Consider the following 21,597-nt stretch of genomic DNA (forward strand, 5'->3'; position numbering starts at 1 on the left):
GAATATTTTTTCCCCATGTGAAAATAGCAAAACTTGCTCACACAAAAACACACTTACTAAATGTGGATTACAAGCATCGACAAGCCCCTAAATGAAAGTGTCATAAGCAGTCAGAATTAGAACATTATGGTAAGCGGACCATACGTTATGGTGAGATGCTATTGAGTGCTATTAAACTGTTTTTCACTCACCTTTGGCTCGATGGTCTTCTTCTTTAAGACACTTTCCCCCCTCCCACCATCGGCGCTTGAGGATTTCTAATCTGTTGTTTTCCTGTAGCTGCAATATACCTAATGTGATCTCATCTCTAAACGGTGAACCTGCCGGAGAAAAAATAAAACAGGTAGCTTAGCTGGTTGCTAACCTAAACAAAAACGTAAAACCTTAAACCATCTAAAAAGCAAGCTAACTATATTTAAACAAGAGATACAGAAGTGCAGACAAGCTAATGCTAACAATGCTATTTTAATACTGTCAATGCTACACAAACAGTAAACAGATGTTAGCCTTTTACCATTTTTACAGACAGGGACAGTGATAAGAACAGACTCGAAGCAGTTTTGCCCTCATTAGCGCTATGATTGAACATGTCAGAACACAAATGCTAACAGCTAAGATTCTGAATGTCTTAAGTCAACGGATGTCGTGCAAATGAGCTAAATTAGCCAGAGTGTCAGGACGGAAATGAATGTTATGATAGGTTAATTCCAAATTATTTGACTTGTTAGAATAACATCATCCTTCATTAAACATTCCTGTATCACAGCTAATCATGTCACGCTAATAACAATGTGACGTGAGAGGATGTGTTCATCAAATTAATAGACGTTCATTTAAATGAGGCACTGCAGATATGCATTGGAACGGATCGGCTGTCACTGAATGTTATTATTCATTCACCGTGAGTGTGAATTACATTTAGGGTGCATGTTTTAGCAGGGGCGACAAGGTGGCTCAGTGGTTAGTACTGTCACCTCACAATAAGAAGGTCACTGGTTCGAGTCCCTGCTGGGTCAGTTGGCATTTCTGTGTGGAGTTTGCATGTTTTTCCCGTGTTGGCGTGGGTTTCCTCCTTGTGCTTTGGTTGTACAACCCAAATACATGCACTCAGGGACGTAGAAGACATTTTAAAAGTGGGGGGGGGGGCAGTAGTATGAAATCCAAATGTTTACATTCTTAATCAACTATTTCTAAATGGTCTGTCTCTAAAAGGGAGGGGGACGTACCCCTAAACTAAAATGCAGTAATTTATGTGTGAATGAGATTGTATGGGTGTTTCCCTTACTGGTTTGCAGTTGGAAGGGCATCTGCTGTGTAAAACATTCACGAATCGTGATTGCGAACTGAGGAGCGGGGGGTGGTGGGGGGTTGTTGGGAGGAGCGGGGCGTAAGTGAGCATGTTTGGCAGTTTGAGACCCCTGGTCCAAGCTGAAGGAAATATTGTCACAGTTCAACTAAATATTTATTTTAGTATTTTGCTCTGCATTTATCATATCATGTAAGCTCGGAAATATGCAAGACTTCAAAAACACCCTTATTTCAAAAACAAATCATTGGTTCTCTGAAAAACAATGTGACCACAGTGACCACGATTAATTAATTTGATTCAGTCTGTACACAAACATTAATTAGCTTGCAGTAATAAAATGGTTCGCGAATACCTCTGTATAATTAATGCATGTTTGTGTGTGTTAAAACAGGTCGTTTTGCACAAAACAAATATTTTAACTTCTCTACATTTCCATGCCAGAAGGTGAAAACAAAATCCTCACAACATGAATTTAATTACAACTTAGCAATGCATAATACTGATGGTGGCCCTTCAGAACCATGCTGTTATAAATACTAGAATTCTTTTCTATTTTTTAAGACAGAAAAACATGTTAAAAGCAACAGGAAATGAATAAATAAATAAATCAAACCTACTACCTATACATGCTTCTTACTATAGCTTTGAACTTAAGTGAATTTGTTGGTCAATGAGAAGCATGTTTGGCAAATACTTTCAAAGCGAAACGTCCAGTGAGGTGTCAAAACCATGTTCAGATTTTTGCAACCAAGCTCATTCTGATTATGTACCCCTATATACTCTTATGGAGAGTGCCAAATATGTCCCAGGAGCAACATTTTTTTTGCAGTTTTTGTTTTCGCGAAACCAGCAGAGGCCGCTGTTTATGCTTTTTGAGATGTCAAATTTCTCTTGCGAGTACCATTCGCGCCTGCGAAATCCACCAGAGGTCGCTGTTGACTGACTGACTGACTGACTAACCGATCGACTGACCCACCCTCCTCCTTCCACAAACCCAACCGAGTGTGTGTTTTAAAAAGCACCGATTGAACAGTTTCCAATGCCTTCCCTAAACTCAACCGATAGTGTTTTCTAAAGCAATTCCCGACCGTCTGATTTTTACCATGTTTTCAGACCACATTCTCACCCTGTTATTTACTTGTTTATTTTATTTTTTGGCTTTTGTTTTTGTTTTACTAGCTTTCTGGAACCGTTCTTCACCACACTCAAACATCTTAATTGTGGTCAATTCCACTCTGGGTCTCAAGTCCGCCAACTTACGTGGCGAGTTACTGGGAAAACTGGTAACAGCAGAAAAGCCGTCCATAGGGAGGTAAATGGTCAGCTAGTGAGTGTGAAAAGAAACGGCATCATACCGCCCTGTAGCATTCGGTTTAAAGAGGAAATGCAGCCATATGTACCTCTGGCTATATAATTTGTGTTGTCCAAAAAACTATATAGGGGTACGTTTTCAGAATGAGCCTATGTTGGATTTTTGATCCCAAACAGATGACCGTGAATCTGGCTATGCTTCATTATGTGGGATTTTGAACAGTTTATTGCAGTAGTTTGGAAATGAATTAGCCTGTGGGTGCCACTACAAGATTAATGTTCTTTCATTGTCAAATTAACATACCACCATATCTAAGACATACATCGACATAGCTAAATAAGTAGAGTTCAGTACATGGAAATGACATATACCGTGAGCCTCAAACACAATTGTTTCCTTGTTCTCATGTAAATCCAATAAGCGTACAATCTCAATTAAAATATAGGCCAATTACAACAAAACACAGACTGTTACTTTCCACACTGTAGCTTTTTTATGCAAGCACCCCGCAGAATTTGATTCGCCACAACTATTTCCTAGTTTTCTCTCAATTTTTAAGTTTATCTAAACTTGTCTGATTCCTACTATAAAATGAGGAAGACAGTGTGTGAAACAGATCATGTTCTTGTGTGTTCACAATGCAAAATGCAGGATATACAGATTATACATTTATTTAATGCACACCCCGAAGAGTCATATGATCTGTTTAAATGCATCTTTAGCTAGTTTAACATGTATATTGTAAAATTAGCCACATATGTTTGTAATGAGGCAACAAACACATGTGGTCTGTTGAATGTGTTTAAATCATATTTATGCATCGTGTCATACCAGTCAGCTCATTTTTTTTCAGGAGTAAAAGAACGGCAATAAACTTTATTGTACACTTTAAACTTTGTCAACAAGATGTAGATAGTATTAACAAATTATAAGGCATGAAAAAAAAGAGTATGAATGGGAATAATCAACAACTAATCTCTCAAAAAAAGTCAACTCTGGTTTCATGTTTCGCAGTTTTATCCAGTCAGAGGAGGCTGTGATGACACCATCTGCACCCGAGGCTGCTATGAAAGCAGATGGAGGTGTCCATGGCGACCAGCCTCTTCTTGAATGAGCGGATGAGAGAATTTTATCACTTGGCACCACAACTTTTGGAAGGGACTTGAAGAGACGTGTTAGAAGCAGGAGGAGGGAATAAATGTTGCAGCTCCTGGAAGACATGCTATGACCTGGAAATACTCTTTGAAGACGGATGCAGCTTCTGGGGTCTTATTTCAAATCTGGTTATGGGATCACGCGATTATGAGTGTGTGTGGTGATATTTGGAGGACACCTCAGCCTGGTGGTCATGACTGATCTTCCCCGAGGACAGAAGATCAAAAACAGAAAGCAGAACTGGAAATTTCCCTCACCTACTGTAGGTACAAGTTCCCCCCGTTTAAATGTTCTCTCTCTCTCGTACCTCATAATTTTATCAGCTAAAACAAGACTGTATTCATTATTTCTCCTAAAAGATTTGGAGGTTTTTTAGAAACCAAAACCCAAAGGTCTTTATTATTCTTCACGCATCATGGGAGTTTAAGGCAGCCCGTATAACTGTACTGGCACACTGATCTGGCAAGTTCTTCGCATCCAATTCCGCCACTTAAACTCTCTAGTGCTACCGGCAGTTTTTAACTAACAACTTTTCCACAGAATAATTTGGACATCAGTACTACTGTAGCTTAAAATAAAGTAATAGTTTTTTTCTGTTAAGGCACTCATCCTCTGGCTGTACAAAATGTGATTTTTTTTCTTCAGTGAAAAACTAAAGCAGATTTTTGGGTAAAGAATTATTGGTGATTCACAAAAGGCAAGTCAGTCACCTGTTTTTAAATAAATATAGTATGTTATAGGCAGATTCAGAGATATAAATATCCACATAAGCAAAGCAAAACTGTGTCCTAACAACAGGTGGCATGACAAGATTCCAGCAACAAGCTATTTGTCTGTCGGCACCAAACACGACATGGCATGACAGAAACAGTTAAATACCAGCCACTGCACTCCCAACAACAACAACTCTTTAACATCATTAATTGGCTACTAAGTGCCTTTTATGGTTTGTACTGGGTCACATTCTGACTTACACTTTCACACTAGCCTGCTAGTTATTTTATTTTTAAGATCTGAGGTAAACTATCTGCTGCTGTTTTCAGTTGTATGGTAATTAATACCATGTAAAATGGTATTTAAACTCAAACTGGTAGCATTTATCACTGAATAAAGCACATGATCTGTACCTGAGGGGCAGCACGGTGGCTCAGTGATTAGCACTTTCGCCAGTGTAGCATTTAGGAAGTGTTATTGCAGAGTAGAAATGCTCACAACAGCATTAGCTATGTGCAAGTGTCACCTTCTGGTCCTACACCACCCAACCCGCTCTTTCCTGGGATCGAATCTGTGACTCTTTGTATGGGAGTCGGTTGATCTAACATGGAGGCTAAAAACAATGTCCCATAGCAACTGTCGCTAAAGCACCTTTTTCGGGTTCAGAGGAGTGAGGTTTACCGACACAGTACTTCACTAGCTGGCCTCTGTTACACTCAGCCTCCTAAATCTCACTCCCATCTGGGTCATGGCACCAGTGTAACCTAGTCCTACACAACCCAACCTGCTCCGGGATCGAATCAGCAACTCTTTGTATGGAGGTCAGCTGCTCTAACCAGGGGGCTAAAGACCATGGCCTCTTAACGGCTGTTGCCAGAGCACCTCTAGAGGTCAGAGAAGTGAGGTTTCACTCAGCCTGTCAAACCTCACTCTCATCCAGGTCACTAATGTAACCCGCTGTTCCTACACCATCTCCGAGCTGGGAAAGAACCAATGACTCTTCGCATGGGAGTCGGTTGCTCTAAGAAAGAGGCTAAAGACGATGATCTCTAGCATCTGTTGTTAGAGCACCTTTTTGGGTTGAGAGAAGTGAGGTTAACTTGCAGAGCCTTTCACTAGCTGGCCTCCGTTACACTCACCCCCCTAAACCTCACTTCCATATAGGTCACGGCACCAATGTAACCTGGTCCTACACCACCAAACCTTCTCCGGGATCAAACCGCCAGCTCTTTGTATGGGGTCCAGCTGCTTTAACAAGGAGACTAAAGACCATTGCATTGAGCATCTGTTGCTAGAGCACCTTTTCAGGTTCAGAAGAGTGAGGTTTACCTGCACAGCACTTTACTAGCTGGCCTCTGTTACATTCACACCCCTAAACCACACCATCCGGGTCACGGCACCAATGTAACCCACTGGTTCTACACCACCCAACCCACTCTGAGCTGGTATCAAACCGGCGACTCTTCGCATGGGAGTCGGTTGCTTTAAGAACGAGGCTAAAGTCCTTGGTCTCTAGTGTCTGTTGTTAGAGCACCTTTTTGGGTTGAGAGAAGTGAGGTTTACTTGCAGAGCCCTTTAAGAGCTGGCCTCCGTTACACTCACCCTCCTTAACCTCACTCCCATTTAGGTCACGGTATCAATGTAACCTGGTCCTACACCACCATACCTTCTCCGGGATCAAACGGCCAGCTCGTTGTATGGGGGTCAGTTGCTTTAACAAGCAGACTAAAGACCATTGCCTTGAGCGTCTGTTGCTAGAGCACTTTATCGGGTTCAGAAGAGTGAGATTGACCTATACAGCACTTCACTAGATGGCCTCTGTTACATTCACACCCCTAAACCTCACTCCCATCCGGGTCACGGCACCAATATAACCCACCGGTAATACACCACCCAACTCACTCTGAGTTGGTATCGAACCGGCGACTCTAAGCATAAGAGTTGGTTGCTCTAACAACAAGGTAAAGACCATGGCCTCTAGCATTTGTTGTCAGAGCACCTTTTCGGGTTCAGAGGAGTGAGGTTTACCTGCACAACACTTTATAGGCTAAGGTATGGGCTTTAGGGTTCGATACTCACTCGATGCAGAAATATAAATCAGGCTTTACTCTCCAGAAAACTGCTATAAATAATCAAAATATTGTCAAAATAGCCATTTACAAGAGTGTTTACATTCAGATAGATACTTTGATAAGATCTCAAGATGATGTTCATTGCTCCCAGTGTTTCCATTTCTTTCAAATTAAATCTGAACCATTTTTAATCCTCCCACAGGTTTCCTCAAATCCTCCCGAAATTTCATCAGAAACCCCACAGACCATGTCAGTAAAGGGCTATTAAAAGCTCTGTGATACGCTACACCGCTCAGCTGTAACACATCAAAGACTCTAAACAAGGTAAGGTCATATTTGTGCAATTCTTTAAGCGACTGACATGTATTGTTGCCAGAACAAGACATGTCACAACATTCACAATTGAAGCTCTTTTCCTCTGTCTTGAAATGACAAAAGCAGCAGGTCGGGATCTAATTCCAGGACAAAAAGCGATACAATTATGAAGCATTTTCAGTCACTCTTGATAAATTGTTCTGACAACAGTATTTTGAGTTTGGATTTTGCGTTTCAGAAATTTGCTTATCAGCGGCAAAAGGAGGTGGAAAAATATAACACAGCTATTAGCTTGCTTTAGAAGTCTTTGGGAATTGGAGCAGTGGGCCTACTGTGTGAAATCACCACATGACGCCAATAACACTTTTACAGCCTATTTCACTTTCACAGCTGGACATAAGCTTCTTAAATTTTGACTTGACAAGCCCCTTTGCACTCAAGTCCAGAAATCCCTTCTACAATATTCCTCTGCATACAGTAGCTCAATAGTGGCCATTATCTCACCCGGCGCGATTCTTTAGCCATGATTAAGACCCCATGTTTTCTCTTTTCCAGCCCTCTTCATTGTAAAACACACTAGTGAGCGGTAAAACCCTCAATGCTAAACATACATTCCAGAATTGTTCTCGATATCCTTGACTGTCAAGGAATGATTGCTAGAAATGTCAAAGACAAAGTCAGAACTGCTGTTAATCAAGCGCAGTGGACAGGGCAGTCAGAGATGTGCAACATCAGAGATGCTATCACTGTGACAGTGGCTTTCTTGTGTGATCATCAATGTTTATTTTTTTTTTAAAAGGATGGTTCACCTAAAAATTAAATTTCTGTCATCATGTGCTAATTTTTCCATGTGTTTCACAGCTGTTTTTTCTATTCGAGAGACCTCATCGTTCTCGAGTCACATAAATGATTTGTTAAAAATGAAGGAAATGTTCAAGAAGGACCCATCACTAGTACTCAGCATATTATAAAGCATACTCACCCAAAGGCATGCCGATGCCGTAGCCCTTGGTGTCCAGCAGGCCTCCTATCTGCGTGAGGTTGCAGTTGAGACGTCGGTGGTACTCGTTCATGGTGCTCTCCAGAAGAAAGGCGTACTTGGAGTTTAAAACCCGCGCGATGCCCTCCTCTGTGCTCTTCACAAACACGCTGGGCTGCTTGGAGTACATGTAATTCCACATGCGCTGATACGTCTGATAGCGCGAGTTCTGAGGGCGCAGAGAAGGTTTGTTTTCAAAGAAGAAAGCCATTGAAAAAGACAGAGACAGTAATTGACATAGTATTAGAACAACTCAGGCTCATTCTGAAAACATACCTCTATATACATTTCTGGAGAGCACCAAATAAGTCCCAGGAGATATGTTTTTTTGCAGTTTTTGTATGTCGCGAATCTGCCAGAGACCACAGTGTATGCTTTTTGAGATCTCACATTTCTCTCGTGATTGCCATTTGCGCCTGCTGTTCTCGCGTAAATCCACCAGGCGGCTGTCAACTGATTGACTGACTGATCAACTGACCCACCCTCCTCCTTCCCTAAACCCAACCAATAGTGTTTTCAAAAGCACCGACTGACTCGCCCACAAACTTCCCTACACCCAACTGACAATTTTAAAAAGTAATCCAGAAAAAGAAAAGCCACTGCCTGATTTTTACCACGTTTTCAGATTTTACCACATTCTCACCCTGTTATTTACTAGTTTATTTTATTTTTTGGCTTCTGTCTTTCTTACCCGCTTTCTAGAACTGTTTCTCACTGTACTCGAACCTTGTCATCGTGGTCAACCCCTCTCTGCATCTCAAGTCCACCGACTTACGAGGCAAGCCCTTGAGCAAACTGTTAACAGCGGGAAAGCCGCCTATACGGAGTTAAGTGGTCAGCTGGTAAGCGCGAAAAGAAAAGGCAGCATACTGCCCCGTAGCGTTCCTTTTAAAGACAAAAAGCAGCCATACGTACCTCTGGCTACATAATTCGCGATCTCCAGAAATGTTTTTAGGGCTACGTTTTCAGAATGAGCCTATGTTGTATTGGAGGGTGGCGGAAAAAAAAAAAATTCAAAAAGTAAAATTATATTTGAGCAATTCCAACGTTATGGATTTGACGTCTGCAGTAAAAACTCAAAACATAAATTCTCAGAGAAAGTAGATGTTAACATTATTTTCATAATATTACTATTCATATTTTCCAAAAAAATAAATAAACAATAACCCAAAGTTATGGGATCAGAAAAATATTAATCTGTAAACATTTTTTTTAGCATTTTTTAGTGTTATGGATGTGACCAAAAAAGTTAGCCGGGGTACAGTCGACAAAATACTTTGTAGAAATTCTGTAAATTAAACTGCATAACCCAAAAGAAATAAAGCCAATAAAAAGGACAAGAGTTGGCTCTCTACAGCAGTGGTCCCCAACCCCTGGGACGTGGACTGATACCGGTTCGTAAATCAATTTGTACTGGGCCTCACTATAAAGGCCGAGTGTAAGACCCACGAACTGCCAACGAATGGATTCGCAACCTATTTGTCAACAAATCAGGTGAATCCAGCATGTCTATTCAAGAAGAAGATCAACTGCTGGAGATAGTAAATGACGGTGGGGACTACTCACATATCATGTCTTTTCCACTCGCAAGTTCGTTATTTCCAATGGAGGTGCGCATATTGGGAATCCCAGTTGAAAAAATCTTAACTTTTCAGAACGCCTTGAGCGCACCATGAGTCATGTGATAAGAACTGACCACGCAGCTTCATACTTTGGTTGGAATACACATTTCGCTAGACTAATTACTTCAGAAAAACACAGAATACCCAAACCCTGCAGTGCTTTGTAATTTTCTCCATAAATAAAACTTGTATCAGAGTTACAGCAATGTTTTGTCAGCTTGTCATCCTTTGAGATCCCCCCGATATGGGGTAAAATTGTGATAAAAGGGTTGGGGACCACTGCTTTATTGAACAAAAAATATTGATTTTATTTTATTTGAAATGTTTGCATTTATGAGAAAAAAAAGCTTTGTTGTGGATGAAACACTACCCAGTTACATGTTTGCATATGATGGATGTGAAATTGCCACTTGAGTGACTAAGTCATTGTTTTCAAACTGTTATATTTAAAGTATTTTTAAAGGTCCCGGGAAGTGCTTTAAAATATGCATTGTTATTGGATGTTTGACATAATCTCAACCGAAACACGATGAGAGGGTGTGACATAGAGTAGCTCCTCCCCTTTTTAAAAACAGCCAATAGTAGCTTGTTTTACCACAGCTCTGCCAGTGAGAGGGGTTGAGCTCAAGCGCATCAAGTGAAAAGCAAATGAGAAGCGCCTTGAAGAGGGTGGGGCACGTCAGACACTAGAGAGCATTTGATTGGTTATGATGTGATGAGAAACTGTAGTGTGAGGTGATGTGACACTAACATTTAAATATTTTTATTTTAATTTCAAGAGATCTTTAAAGTACTTTAAACTTACATGAAAAAATGTAGAAACGATTTTGGTAAAAACGTCATTTTTTTGTGGCAAGGTTGACATTTTTATGGACTTGCTCATTTGCTGTGACATGAGGACAGGTGTGTGTATAAAGACACATTTTATTAGCAGCCACTGAGAGTGAACTAGATTAAGGTAACAGATTGAGAGAAGGCAAAAATGTAGATGGTTAATACATGATTAATGTAACAGGGGAAGTGAACTTGGCCTCGGGTGTGAATATGGATGTGGCTGTGAGTCAGTAGGCCAACTGCTTACTGCCATAAACAGGATATGATGCATTGTGACATTAGTCAAAGCACTTGCACAGACTAGTCGATCAATTCTAGCACTAATTACAGCACTTGGTTTGTTTCGACCAGTCATGTGTCACATTACTTTAGATGCACTTCTTGTATGTTTAATGAGAAAATAATTTTTTTTGTTATGGTATAGTTTTTCAATTACTAATTTAAATGATTTATATTACACTCAAAAATGACGTTAGCTGTTTATTCAAACTACTTATTTTAAAATGAACTGAGCCAGCTTAATTCCTTCATGTTGTATCAACACAAATGGATTGTATGGAACCCAGCGTTTATTTACAGTGTAGATAACTACTGATCCTCAGAATAGCTGACTACTTTTCTGGGGAAAATGTGTAGAAATGATGTACACACAAAAAAACAATCTAGCTGGCTTTACTTTTTTAATTGAACCAAATAAACTTTTCTAGTCATCCCAACTAACATCAAACTGACTAAACATATCAAGTTAAGTTTTGTACAACTTAAAAAAGGGTTGGAACCTGATTAGCTTATTAAAATAAGTTAAAGCAACATAAAAAAATTCTTGACTTTTTGATTATTAAATGTGCACAGTATTTACAGCTGTCTACAAGCAAATCCAGAAGGAATGGTTTGGGGTTAAATCTTTTTTGAGAAAATAAATGACTTTAAATTATTTTGGAATAAGGCTGTAACATAAAATTTTTTGAAAAAACATGAAGCACTATGAATACTTTCCAGAAGCACTGTGTATATATATATATATATATATAAACAAATCTGGACCCGGAAACATTATTTCATATATACTTAACAAGCAAATTAAATCAATCAAACATCAGACTAAAGAAATTTATAAACTTTTTTTTATACAAGATTTAGATTAATATTTCAAATAACCGATGTTCTATTGTAAGTTTCTACAATGAAAAAAATATATACTGTATATACAGTCTATGCGATTTCTGGAGAAATTACTATGAAAAATTATTCTAGAGCACCAAATCAACATGTGACTGAATATGAACCAAACGACACAAGTAATGACTTCATAAAATTTAGCTTTTTTCACAGGAATAATTTACACTTGAATAGAAACTCTGAATAGAATAAAATAAATACAGCTTTGGTCGGAAGAGAAGACACTTCTTTCAAAAATATTAAAAACCTTCCTGACCCAAAACTTTTAATAAGTACTGTATAAACACTGCTGGTTTTATATATATATATATATATATATATATATATATATATATATATATATATATATATATATATATATATATATAAAACATACAGTTGAGTCAGAATTATTAGCCCCCCTGAATTATTAGCTCCCTCCTGTTTATTTTTGTCCCCAATTTCTGTTTAACAGAAAGAAGATTTTTTTCAACACATTTCTAAACTAAAATTTGGCAAATCATTGTTTAATGATGGGTTGTTCTGTAGACAATTGGAAAAAAAAATAGCTTAAGGCGGTTAATAATACTGACCCTAAAATCTTAAAAAAAATGTAAAACTGCTTTTATACTAGCCAAAATAAAACATATAAGACTTTTTGCAGAAGAAAAAATATTATAGGACATGCTGAGAAAATTTCCTTGGTCTGTTAAACATCATTTAAGAAACATTAAAAAATATAAAAATAAAAAATCCCAGGATGGTAAGAGCAGAGTGTGTGTAGAACTTTGTGAATGAGTTTCGTTTTTGAGGAAATCTGAAGTTCTGCCTGCACAGATTCTATGTGGGCCTGCATATGAGTCACCAGTCTAACAACTGCTGTAAACAGGAGGTGATGTTATATGACATTACACTAGCACAAAGTGCAAGCCAGAGAAAAATAATCTCACACACAAACAAGGACATGCGTACCATGAAGAAGGTCATTGTGCTTCCTCCTTGAATTGTCCCATACTGGATGTTGGTCTGATCGGCCAAGTCTTCAGCGGATTCGATCGGCACCTCCATCCTCTGAACCGTCAGAAAAGCGGCAAGGTTTGCAGTGTACGAGGAAATGATGATCAGCGTGAATGCCCACCTGTGCCATACACATACAGACATGTTATTGTTGAGAAATATTACAGCATGTACAGTTGAAGTCAGAATTATTAGCCCCCCTGATTTATTAGCCCAATTAATTTTTTTCTCCAATTTCTGTTTAACGGAGAGCAGATTTTTTCAACACATTTCTAATCCTAATAGTTTTAATAACTCATTTCTAATAATTTATTTTGTCTTTGCCATGTTGACAGTAAATAATATTTGACTATATAATTTTCAAGACACTTCTATGCAGCTTAAAGTGATATTTAAAGGCTTAACTACGTTAATTAGATTAACTAGGCAGGTTAGCGTAATTAGGCAAGTTATTGTATAATGATGGTTTGTTTTGTAGACTTTCGAAAAAGATTTAAGCGTAAAGGGGCTAATAATTTTGTCCTTAAAATGGTGTTTAAAAAATTAAAAACTGCTTTTATTCTAGCCTAAATAAAACAATTATGACTTTTTCCAGAATAAAAAATATTATCAGACATACTGTGAAAATGTTCTTAAACTGTTAAACATAATTTGTGAAATATTTTAAAAAGAAAAAAAAAGTAAAGGGGGGCTTATAATTCTGAATTCAACTGTAGATACTTTAGAGACAGATGTGTTAGGTCAGACTGGGGTGAGAAAATATGCCGACACATAAAACAACACTTCACACAAATAACCAAAGCTGTGAAGTCAAACAGATGAACCTGGTTTGATCAAATGCAAAATAGAAAACTATTAAAAATTCATTATTATGGATATAGTGTTTGTTAACACAAGGTATGATGACTGAATAAAAAAAATCAAATAAAAGAGACAAAAACAGCATACGTATACATCAGTTAGTCTAAGCACCAATTCATTAATTCATTTCCTTCGGCTTAGTCCCTGATTATCAGGGGTCGCCAACTATTCCACCATGTTTTTTTTGCTGCGGATACCCTTCCAACTGCAACCCAGTACTGGGAAACACCCATTTACACACATTATCTAAAGCTAGTTTATTCAATTCACCTGTAGCGAATGTGTTTGGACTTGTAGGGGAAACTAGAGCACCCAGATTAACCCACCCACACCAACACGGGGAGAAGATGCAAACTCAAACAGAAATGCCAACTGACCTGGCCAGGACTCGAACCAGCAATCTTCTTACTGTGAGGCAACAGTGCTAAACACTGAGCCACCGTGCCACCCCTAAGCACCAATTCTCACTATGAAATAGTGGATTATTATCTGCTGGTTATTAAGATATTGGTTGTATATTAGTATTTATAAAGTGCATATTCTGCTTATTCTACATCCCTAATCCTGTGTAATATCTTAACCTACTGTAACTAATTATTTAATAACTATTAATAAGCGCTATTAATAGTGATAATTTTATGTTATAATAAAGTGGGACCCCTGTTCGCAGACAGGTCACATCCAAAACAGCATAACTTGTCATAAATCTGTCATAAACATGATTGTCATGAGGACTAAATAATTGTGTCATGAATATTTTTCTTTCAGTGGAACAATATGTATTTGTCATTAAACATTGTGAGTGAGAATGACTCACTTTATTGAGTGTTAGGACTCCATCAGGATTTTATACCAGCATCATTAATATTTAGCGACATTTGATTACACTTAAATCACATCTGATTTGCACTTTTTAAGTTGATGTCAAAAAAAAAAATTAATGACATTATTTTAAAATTCATTCTTTCATTCATTTTCTTTCAGCTTAGTCCCTTATTTATTAGTAGTCGCCACAGTGGAATGAACCGCCAATTATTCCAGCATTTGTTTTTATGCAGCGGATGCCATTCCAGCCACAAGCCAGAACTGGGAAACACTCATAAACTCTTGCATTTACACACTCAAAACTTTTTTGGTTTTACCCAATTCACCTGTATCGCAAGACGATAAACGTTTTCAAGGTATCCGGCTTTTTGGAAAAGTCAGGGTTCTCAAACCGTCAAAATGTTCTGCTATACCGTTCCTAAGGTATGTGTAAGATTTTTTATTTAGATTTATTTGCCCTCGAACTTTAATTATATTGTTCAATTAAAATATTTTTGGTCAAATAAAAGATTTTTTCTAGAGTCATCCACCATAATTTTGGGGCTTAAAAGTATCAGTTTTGGCACCGGTACCGTTTTAAAAGTATCGATTTAGCACTGGTATCAAAATAACCCCAAACGATACCCAACCCTAGAGAAATATATACATTTTTAAAAGAAAGCATATTAGTGTGGACATAGCCTAATGACAGAATGACACTTAATGACAGTTGTCCATGCAATCATGTCTCACGATTATAAAGGTTTCATGACCTTTATAACTTAACTACGCCCACACGGAATCTGCGATTCCAAGACAAGATTTTTAGCTCATCATTGAGTCTGTGTTTTACTTGTGTAAATGTGTGTAAATTTAAATTTGTTCAGTTTTTAAATTAATTTCACTAATATCATGATATAATAATAGTAACATTAAGTGCAATATACTTTGTTAAGGGCGAGGCAGTGGCGCAGTAGGTACTGCTGTTGCCTCACAGCAAGAAGGTCGCTGGGTCGCTGGTTCGAACCTCGGCTCAGTTGGCGTTGGCGTGGAGTTTGCATGTTCTCCCTGCCTTCGCGTGGGTTTCCTCCGGGTGCTCCGGTTTCCCCCACAGTCCAAAGACATGTGGTACAGGTGAATTGGGGAAGCTAAATTGTGCGTAGTGTATGAGTGTGTGTGTGGATGTTTCCCAGAGGTGGGTTGCGGCTGGAAGGGCATCCGCTGCATAAAAACTTGCTGAATAAGTTGGCGGTTCATTCCGCTGTGGCGACCCCGGATTAATAAAGGGACTAAGCCGACAAGAAAATGAATGAATGAATGAATAGTTTGTTAAGTAATATTTTTTGTCTGTTTAACAAATGAGTGTATTTGCATTGTAAACATAATTTTTTTAACATTATTTTTAATTTCATATATTATTAATTTCATATAAGTTTTTAGTTACGATACTCCCAAAATTATTCCGCATAAATCCGCAGATATTTTTACAGAATTCTCCTTATAACCTATGAAGGTTTTCATATCTTATGAACACTTGAGTCAAGTAGTGATACTAACAAACCTATCATCTGCTTTTAAAACCTAATAACGGAATCTTCCCAATGCCAAACTTTTGAACGAAGGTGCTTATTAGCTTTGCTCCAAATGCTGATTAACGTTGACTAAGGATTTTCAGTAGGACGTTTGAGAGCCCTTCAAACACAAGCATGTGAATCACGTCCAGATGAAGGAAGTCTTCAGAAGCCTTCAGCGAAAGAGCTTTCAAGAGAGCTGAAAACTTTTCTCAAGAGGCCGCCCTCCAAAAAAACGCACAAACACACAGATTAGTTGCATGTCATTTAGTAAAAGCTCTTTATCAAAAATTAAAGTAGACCAATTGCAGACATGCGTCCCCCAGAGCATCCCGGAGACAGCGAGCAGATAGACGAGCGCTTTTCTGGGTCACCCCTGTGTGGGATTAAAGTTGCATCTATTGTGCTTATTCACACCGCAGATGATTAAACGCTCAGCTTCCGCCGCATGCTCAGATCAAATCATTTCAATTCCACTGTTGCTCTTCCTGAAAGTGTCTGACTCAAATGACCCTAACAGCAAGACGCAGGACACAAATTGAAAAGATGGAAGCGAAGACGGCTTGACTTGATAACAAACACTGCACAATAAAGGAAGACAGAAAGAAGCTTCGTGAGATGAGGTGAGAGACTAATCTGAAAATACACTGATGCTGTGCGTCTGTACACAAAACAAACATGCCCGAACATCATCAACACACTTTACACTTGCAATAAATGTGAAGAGACTGTTAATGGTCCTGTTAATGGTCTCTTTGGACAGAACAGATTTTCGACGCATGTTGAATTGAAATCATGCATCCCCATGTGTGAAAATCTGCTCTGCGGAAGATTTGCACAGAGAATAGGTCCAACCTAAAATGTCCAACCTGTTTTCATCTTCATCATCCTGCTAATGTAGATGTTGGACTGAAGCAGCTGATATTCATTTACAATGAGGAAGGGCAGAGGAACTACTGAGAGATTTCAGCTGCTGTCTGAGCTTTTCCTGCCTCTCTACATCCTTCCTTTCTTCATGTGTTCAATACTTTTTCCTGTGTCATTTCATTTTATTCTGCATAACTTTTATGCAAACTAACTAGAATTGTTCTCTTTTCATATACTGTATGGATTTCTTTGGTTGTTTCCAAGTCAACAGTCCTTTAGAAATAGCACCTTTAAAAAAATGTTTTCTGAGAAAAATGGTGTTGTGTTCAATACTTATTTCCCCTCCTGTAATTTACTTTGCTTATCATTATTTTAAAACTTGTGTGTATTTATTGCAAAGGAAAAAAGAGACAATTTAAAAAATGTCAAGTGTTCAAGTATTGTGTTAACACTATAAAAAGTAAAGAGAAACAATACAGAGTTGAAAGCTGCTAAAATCCAATCTTAACTACTAGAGCAGTGGTTCTCAAACTGTGGTACGTGTACCACCAGTGGTAACAGGCTTCCTTCTAGTGGTATGTGGAGAAATGAAATATGTCATGTACATGCTACACACATGCAAAAATGATGTTATAATATGCCATATATGACATATAGCCTATATTTCTGAGGTTATCTGCCACGTTTTTTTAACTGTGCAGAGGTGTAGCTGTATTACTGGGCCTACTACGCTATTGTATTTCAATACTGCTCATTTTGGTGGTACTTGGAGAGACAATTTTTTTCTAAGGTGGTACTTGATGAAAAAAGTTTGAGAACCACTGAACTAGAGATTCGTCTAATTTGAACTCCCTCTGTGTTATCTTAGGAGTATTGTAATATTATAGATTTCATTTCATATTTTTAAGTTGCTCTTATTTACAGTTATTTTTTCATCCTATTAATATACTTTTAATGTTCCAAATTGCGTTTCATATAATACATAGTTTTTTTTTAAATAAATAAATACACAAACAAATAAATATATGCTTCATTTGTAAAATATTTTTGGAATTTAGAAGGCATTTAAAGCTGAAAAACAAACACTTTATTTCCTTTCTTTTCCTTTCTTTCTATATACATACATACTTAAAAAAATGAATTTTATATTTAAATATATAAATATATTTTTATTAATATTGCATTTCTATTGATGTATTAATATATATATATATATATATATATATATATATATATATATACAAACACACACACACACACACACACACACACACACACATATACAAACACACACACACACACACACACACACACACACACATATATATATACATATATATATATATATATATATATATATATATATATATATATATATATATATATATATACACACATACACACACATCAACACATCAATAGAAATGCAATATTAATAAAAATATTTTTATATTTTTATTTTTTATTATTATTGATATTATTTACTATTTTAGAATTTATTAAAACTTTTTTGCTCTATTAAATATTTTAAGGCATTTTTCCTGAAAATGTTTGAATTTTTTTTAAATCAATAAGTACTTTATATTGATGGGGTCTTTCGGATGAGACGTCAAAGCGAGGACCCGACTCTCCGTGGTCATTAATAATCCCAGGATGTCCTTCGAAAAAGAGTAGGGGTATAACCCCGGCATCCTGACCAAATTTGGCCACTGGCCTCTGTCCATCATGGCCTCCTAACCATTCCCATATCATAATTGGCTTCATCACTCTGTCTCCTTTCCATCAATCAGCTGGTGTGTGGTGTGAAGTCTGGCGCAATATGGCCGCCATCCCGTTATCCAGGTGGATGCTGCACATAGGTGGTGAATGAGGAGATTCCCCCTATGTGTAAAGCGCTTTGAGTGCCCAGAAAAGTGCTATATAAATGTAAGGAATTATTATTATTATTATTATCACTTTAGTAAAATTACAATACTTTATTACAACAACCAAAAAGTCTCCTTAACACTTTGTTATTATCAACAATACTGTCCCCCAGGCTGTTTGCAGGTCAGGTTTGCAGAAGCAGCTGGTGCAGATACTGATATTGCACTTGTTGTGAAGGCCTGTCTTTAACACTCGCAGATAAGCACCTCATAAAAGGTGTGAAAGATCGTCACACTTACCAGACGCCACTGACGCAGCGTGTGGACAGAGCCCGTGGCATGATCTCTGAGCCCTGCTGCATGAAGCCACCAATCGGGAACCACAGGCTATTCCCCAGCGTGTACTGATTCTCCAGCAGGTCCCTGCGCTCCCGCCAACACGGGAATGGGTTGTACCACTCATAAGGACTCAGCCTGATAGCAGACGCCAAACACACAAACAAATAAAAAACAGAGTACTGTTATCTCAAGAGGAACGCTGGATTGTGAATATTATGATATTGAAAATAGATGTGTGTGCGTTGGGAGTCAGCGTGGTACCTGGCGGCGAGGAAAAGCACACAGCTAACAGCCAGATAGGCTAAAAGCATAAAGAGCCAGACAGCCGGCGAAAAGGGATCCAAGAAGGAGAAATAACCTGGCTTTCTGCCCTATAGAAAGCACATCAACAATTCAAACAACGCTTTTACCAGTCCTACAGAGCAGAGGATCTCAGAACAGATGAAAGCTTTTGCTCATACAATTTCGTGTTTGTTATTGTGGTGTTTTTTAAATGAAGGGGTTCGGTAAAAGTTTAGCTTCTGATGCTGACAAAACAGTGTACGCAATTGTTCGCGCATCTATGCATTATGTATAAGGCAGGTGCTTTTATCCTTGCAATATATTCATCGGATCAAATGATGCTTTTCAAGGAGCTGAAGCTTTTTACACGTGCAACCATGTTTGATTTTACTATAGGAATGCAAGATCTGTGTGTAAGGTGAATATGTTTTAAAGGGGACCTATAATGCCACCTTTTTGTAAGATGTAAAATAAGTCTCTGATGTTCCTAGAGTTTGTGTGTGTAATTTCGGCTCAAAAAACACCACAAATAATGCTTTATAACTCTTTCAAACTGACCCTTTTAGGCTTTGACCTGTATTGTGTCGTTTTGCTGACTCTCTGAATTTAAATGAGATTGTGCTCTTTTTAAAAGAGGGCGGAGCTACAAATGCATATGTGTCAGCATAGTGACAGATTCAAAAACAAGATTAACGTTCTATGCTAACGAGAGAGAGATTGTCACTAATGGCTGGGGCTTTCCCTCTATGATGACACGTACAAGGGGAGGCTTTAATCCTAATTGTGTCATTTTGGTGACTGTCGCTTTAAGTTCAAGTTAGATTGTGTTCTTTTTAAAATAGGGTGGAGTTACAAATGCCTATGTGTCAGCATAGTGGCAGATTCAAAAACAAGACTAACATTCTACGCTAATGACTATCACTAATGGGCGGGCTTTCCCTCTCTGGTGAGACGTACAAAGTGAGGCTTTATTCCTAATTGTGTCGTTTTGGTGACTGTCGCTTTAAATTCAAATGAGATTGTGTTCATTTTAAAATAGGGTGGAGTTACAAATGCCTATGTGTCAGCATAGTGGCAGATTCAAAAACAAGACTAACATTCTACCCTAATGACTATCACTAATGGGCGGGCTTTCCCTCTCTGATGACACGTACAAAGGGAGGCTTTAATCCTAATTGTGTCATTTTGGTGACTGTTGCTTTAAATTCAAATGAGATTGTGCTCTTTTTAAAAGAGGGCGGAGCTACAAATGCATATGTGTCAACATAGTGACAGATTCAAAAACAAGATTGACGTTCTATGCTAATGAGGGAGAGATCGTCACTAATGGGCGGGGCTTTTCCTCTATGATGACACGTACAAAGGGAGGCTTTAATCCTAATTGTGTCATTTTGGTGACTGTCGCTTTAAATTCAAATGAGATTGTGTTCATTTTAAAATAGGGTGGAGTTACAAATGCCTATGTGTCAGCATAGTGGCAGATTCAAAAACAAGACTAACATTCTACCCTAATGACTATCACTAATGGGCGGGCTTTCCCTCTCTGATGACACGTACAAAGGGAGGCTTTAATCCTAATTGTGTCATTTTGGTGACTGTTGCTTTAAATTCAAATGAGATTGTGCTCTTTTTAAAAGAGGGCGGAGCTACAAATGCATATGTGTCAACATAGTGACAGATTCAAAAACAAGATTGACGTTCTATGCTTACGAGGGAGAGATTGTCACTAATGGGCGGGCTTTCCCTCTCTGATGACACGTACAAAGGGAGGCTTTAATCCTAATTGTGTCGTTTTGGTGACTGTCGCTTTAAATTCAAATGAGATTGTGCTCTTTTTAAAAAGCGGGCGGAGCTACAAATGCCTTGTGTCAGCATAGTGGCAGATTCAAATACAAGAATAACGTTCTATGCCAATGAGGGAGAGATCATAACTAATGGGCGGGGCTTTCTCCCTCTGATGACACGTACAAAGTTAGGCTTTAATCTTAATTGTGCTGTTTTGGTGACTGTCGCTTTAAATGCAAATGAGATTGTGCTCTGTTCAAAAGAGGGCAGAGCTACAAATGCACATGTTTTAGCAAAGTGGCAGATTTAAAAACAAGACTAATGTTTTATGCTAATGAAGGAAAGATCATCACTAATGGGCGGGGCTTTCCCACACTGATGACATATACAAAGGGAGGCTTTGATCCTAGTTGTGGCGTTTTGATGACTGCCGCTTTAAATGCAAATGAGATTGTGCTCTTTTTGAAATATCTATGTTCAGTATATACAGTTGAAGTCAGAATTATTAGCCCCCCTTTGATTTTTTTTTCCTTTTTTTAATATTTCCCAAATGATGTTTAACAGAGCAAGGAAATTTTCACAGTATGTCTGATAATATTTTGTCTTCTGGAGAAAGTCTTATTTGTTTTATTTCGGCTAGAATAAAAGCAGTTTTTACATTTTTAAACACCATTTT

The 21,597-nt window shown here is 38.1% G+C and overlaps 1 protein-coding gene across 6 annotated transcripts in view; it reads right to left on the minus strand.

The window, feature by feature from the left end:
* si:ch211-264f5.8 overlaps positions 1 to 21,597 on the minus strand; it is a 198,374-nt gene that overhangs the window by 14,151 nt on the left and 162,626 nt on the right. For all 6 annotated transcript variants that reach the window (XM_073931445.1, XM_073931444.1, XM_021468266.3 and 3 more), the window contains 5 exons: positions 19,116 to 19,225; positions 18,816 to 18,989; positions 12,503 to 12,668; positions 7,860 to 8,085; positions 192 to 320 (listed from right to left, as the gene is read on the minus strand). In XM_073931445.1, coding sequence (XP_073787546.1) covers positions 192 to 320; positions 7,860 to 8,085; positions 12,503 to 12,668; positions 18,816 to 18,989; positions 19,116 to 19,225 — 805 coding nt within the window. The remainder of the gene's footprint in view (positions 1 to 191; positions 321 to 7,859; positions 8,086 to 12,502; positions 12,669 to 18,815; positions 18,990 to 19,115; positions 19,226 to 21,597) is intronic.

Source organism: Danio rerio, chromosome 19 (genome assembly GCF_049306965.1).
Source record: "Danio rerio strain Tuebingen ecotype United States chromosome 19, GRCz12tu, whole genome shotgun sequence".
NCBI classification, from domain to species: Eukaryota; Metazoa; Chordata; class Actinopteri; order Cypriniformes; family Danionidae; genus Danio; species Danio rerio.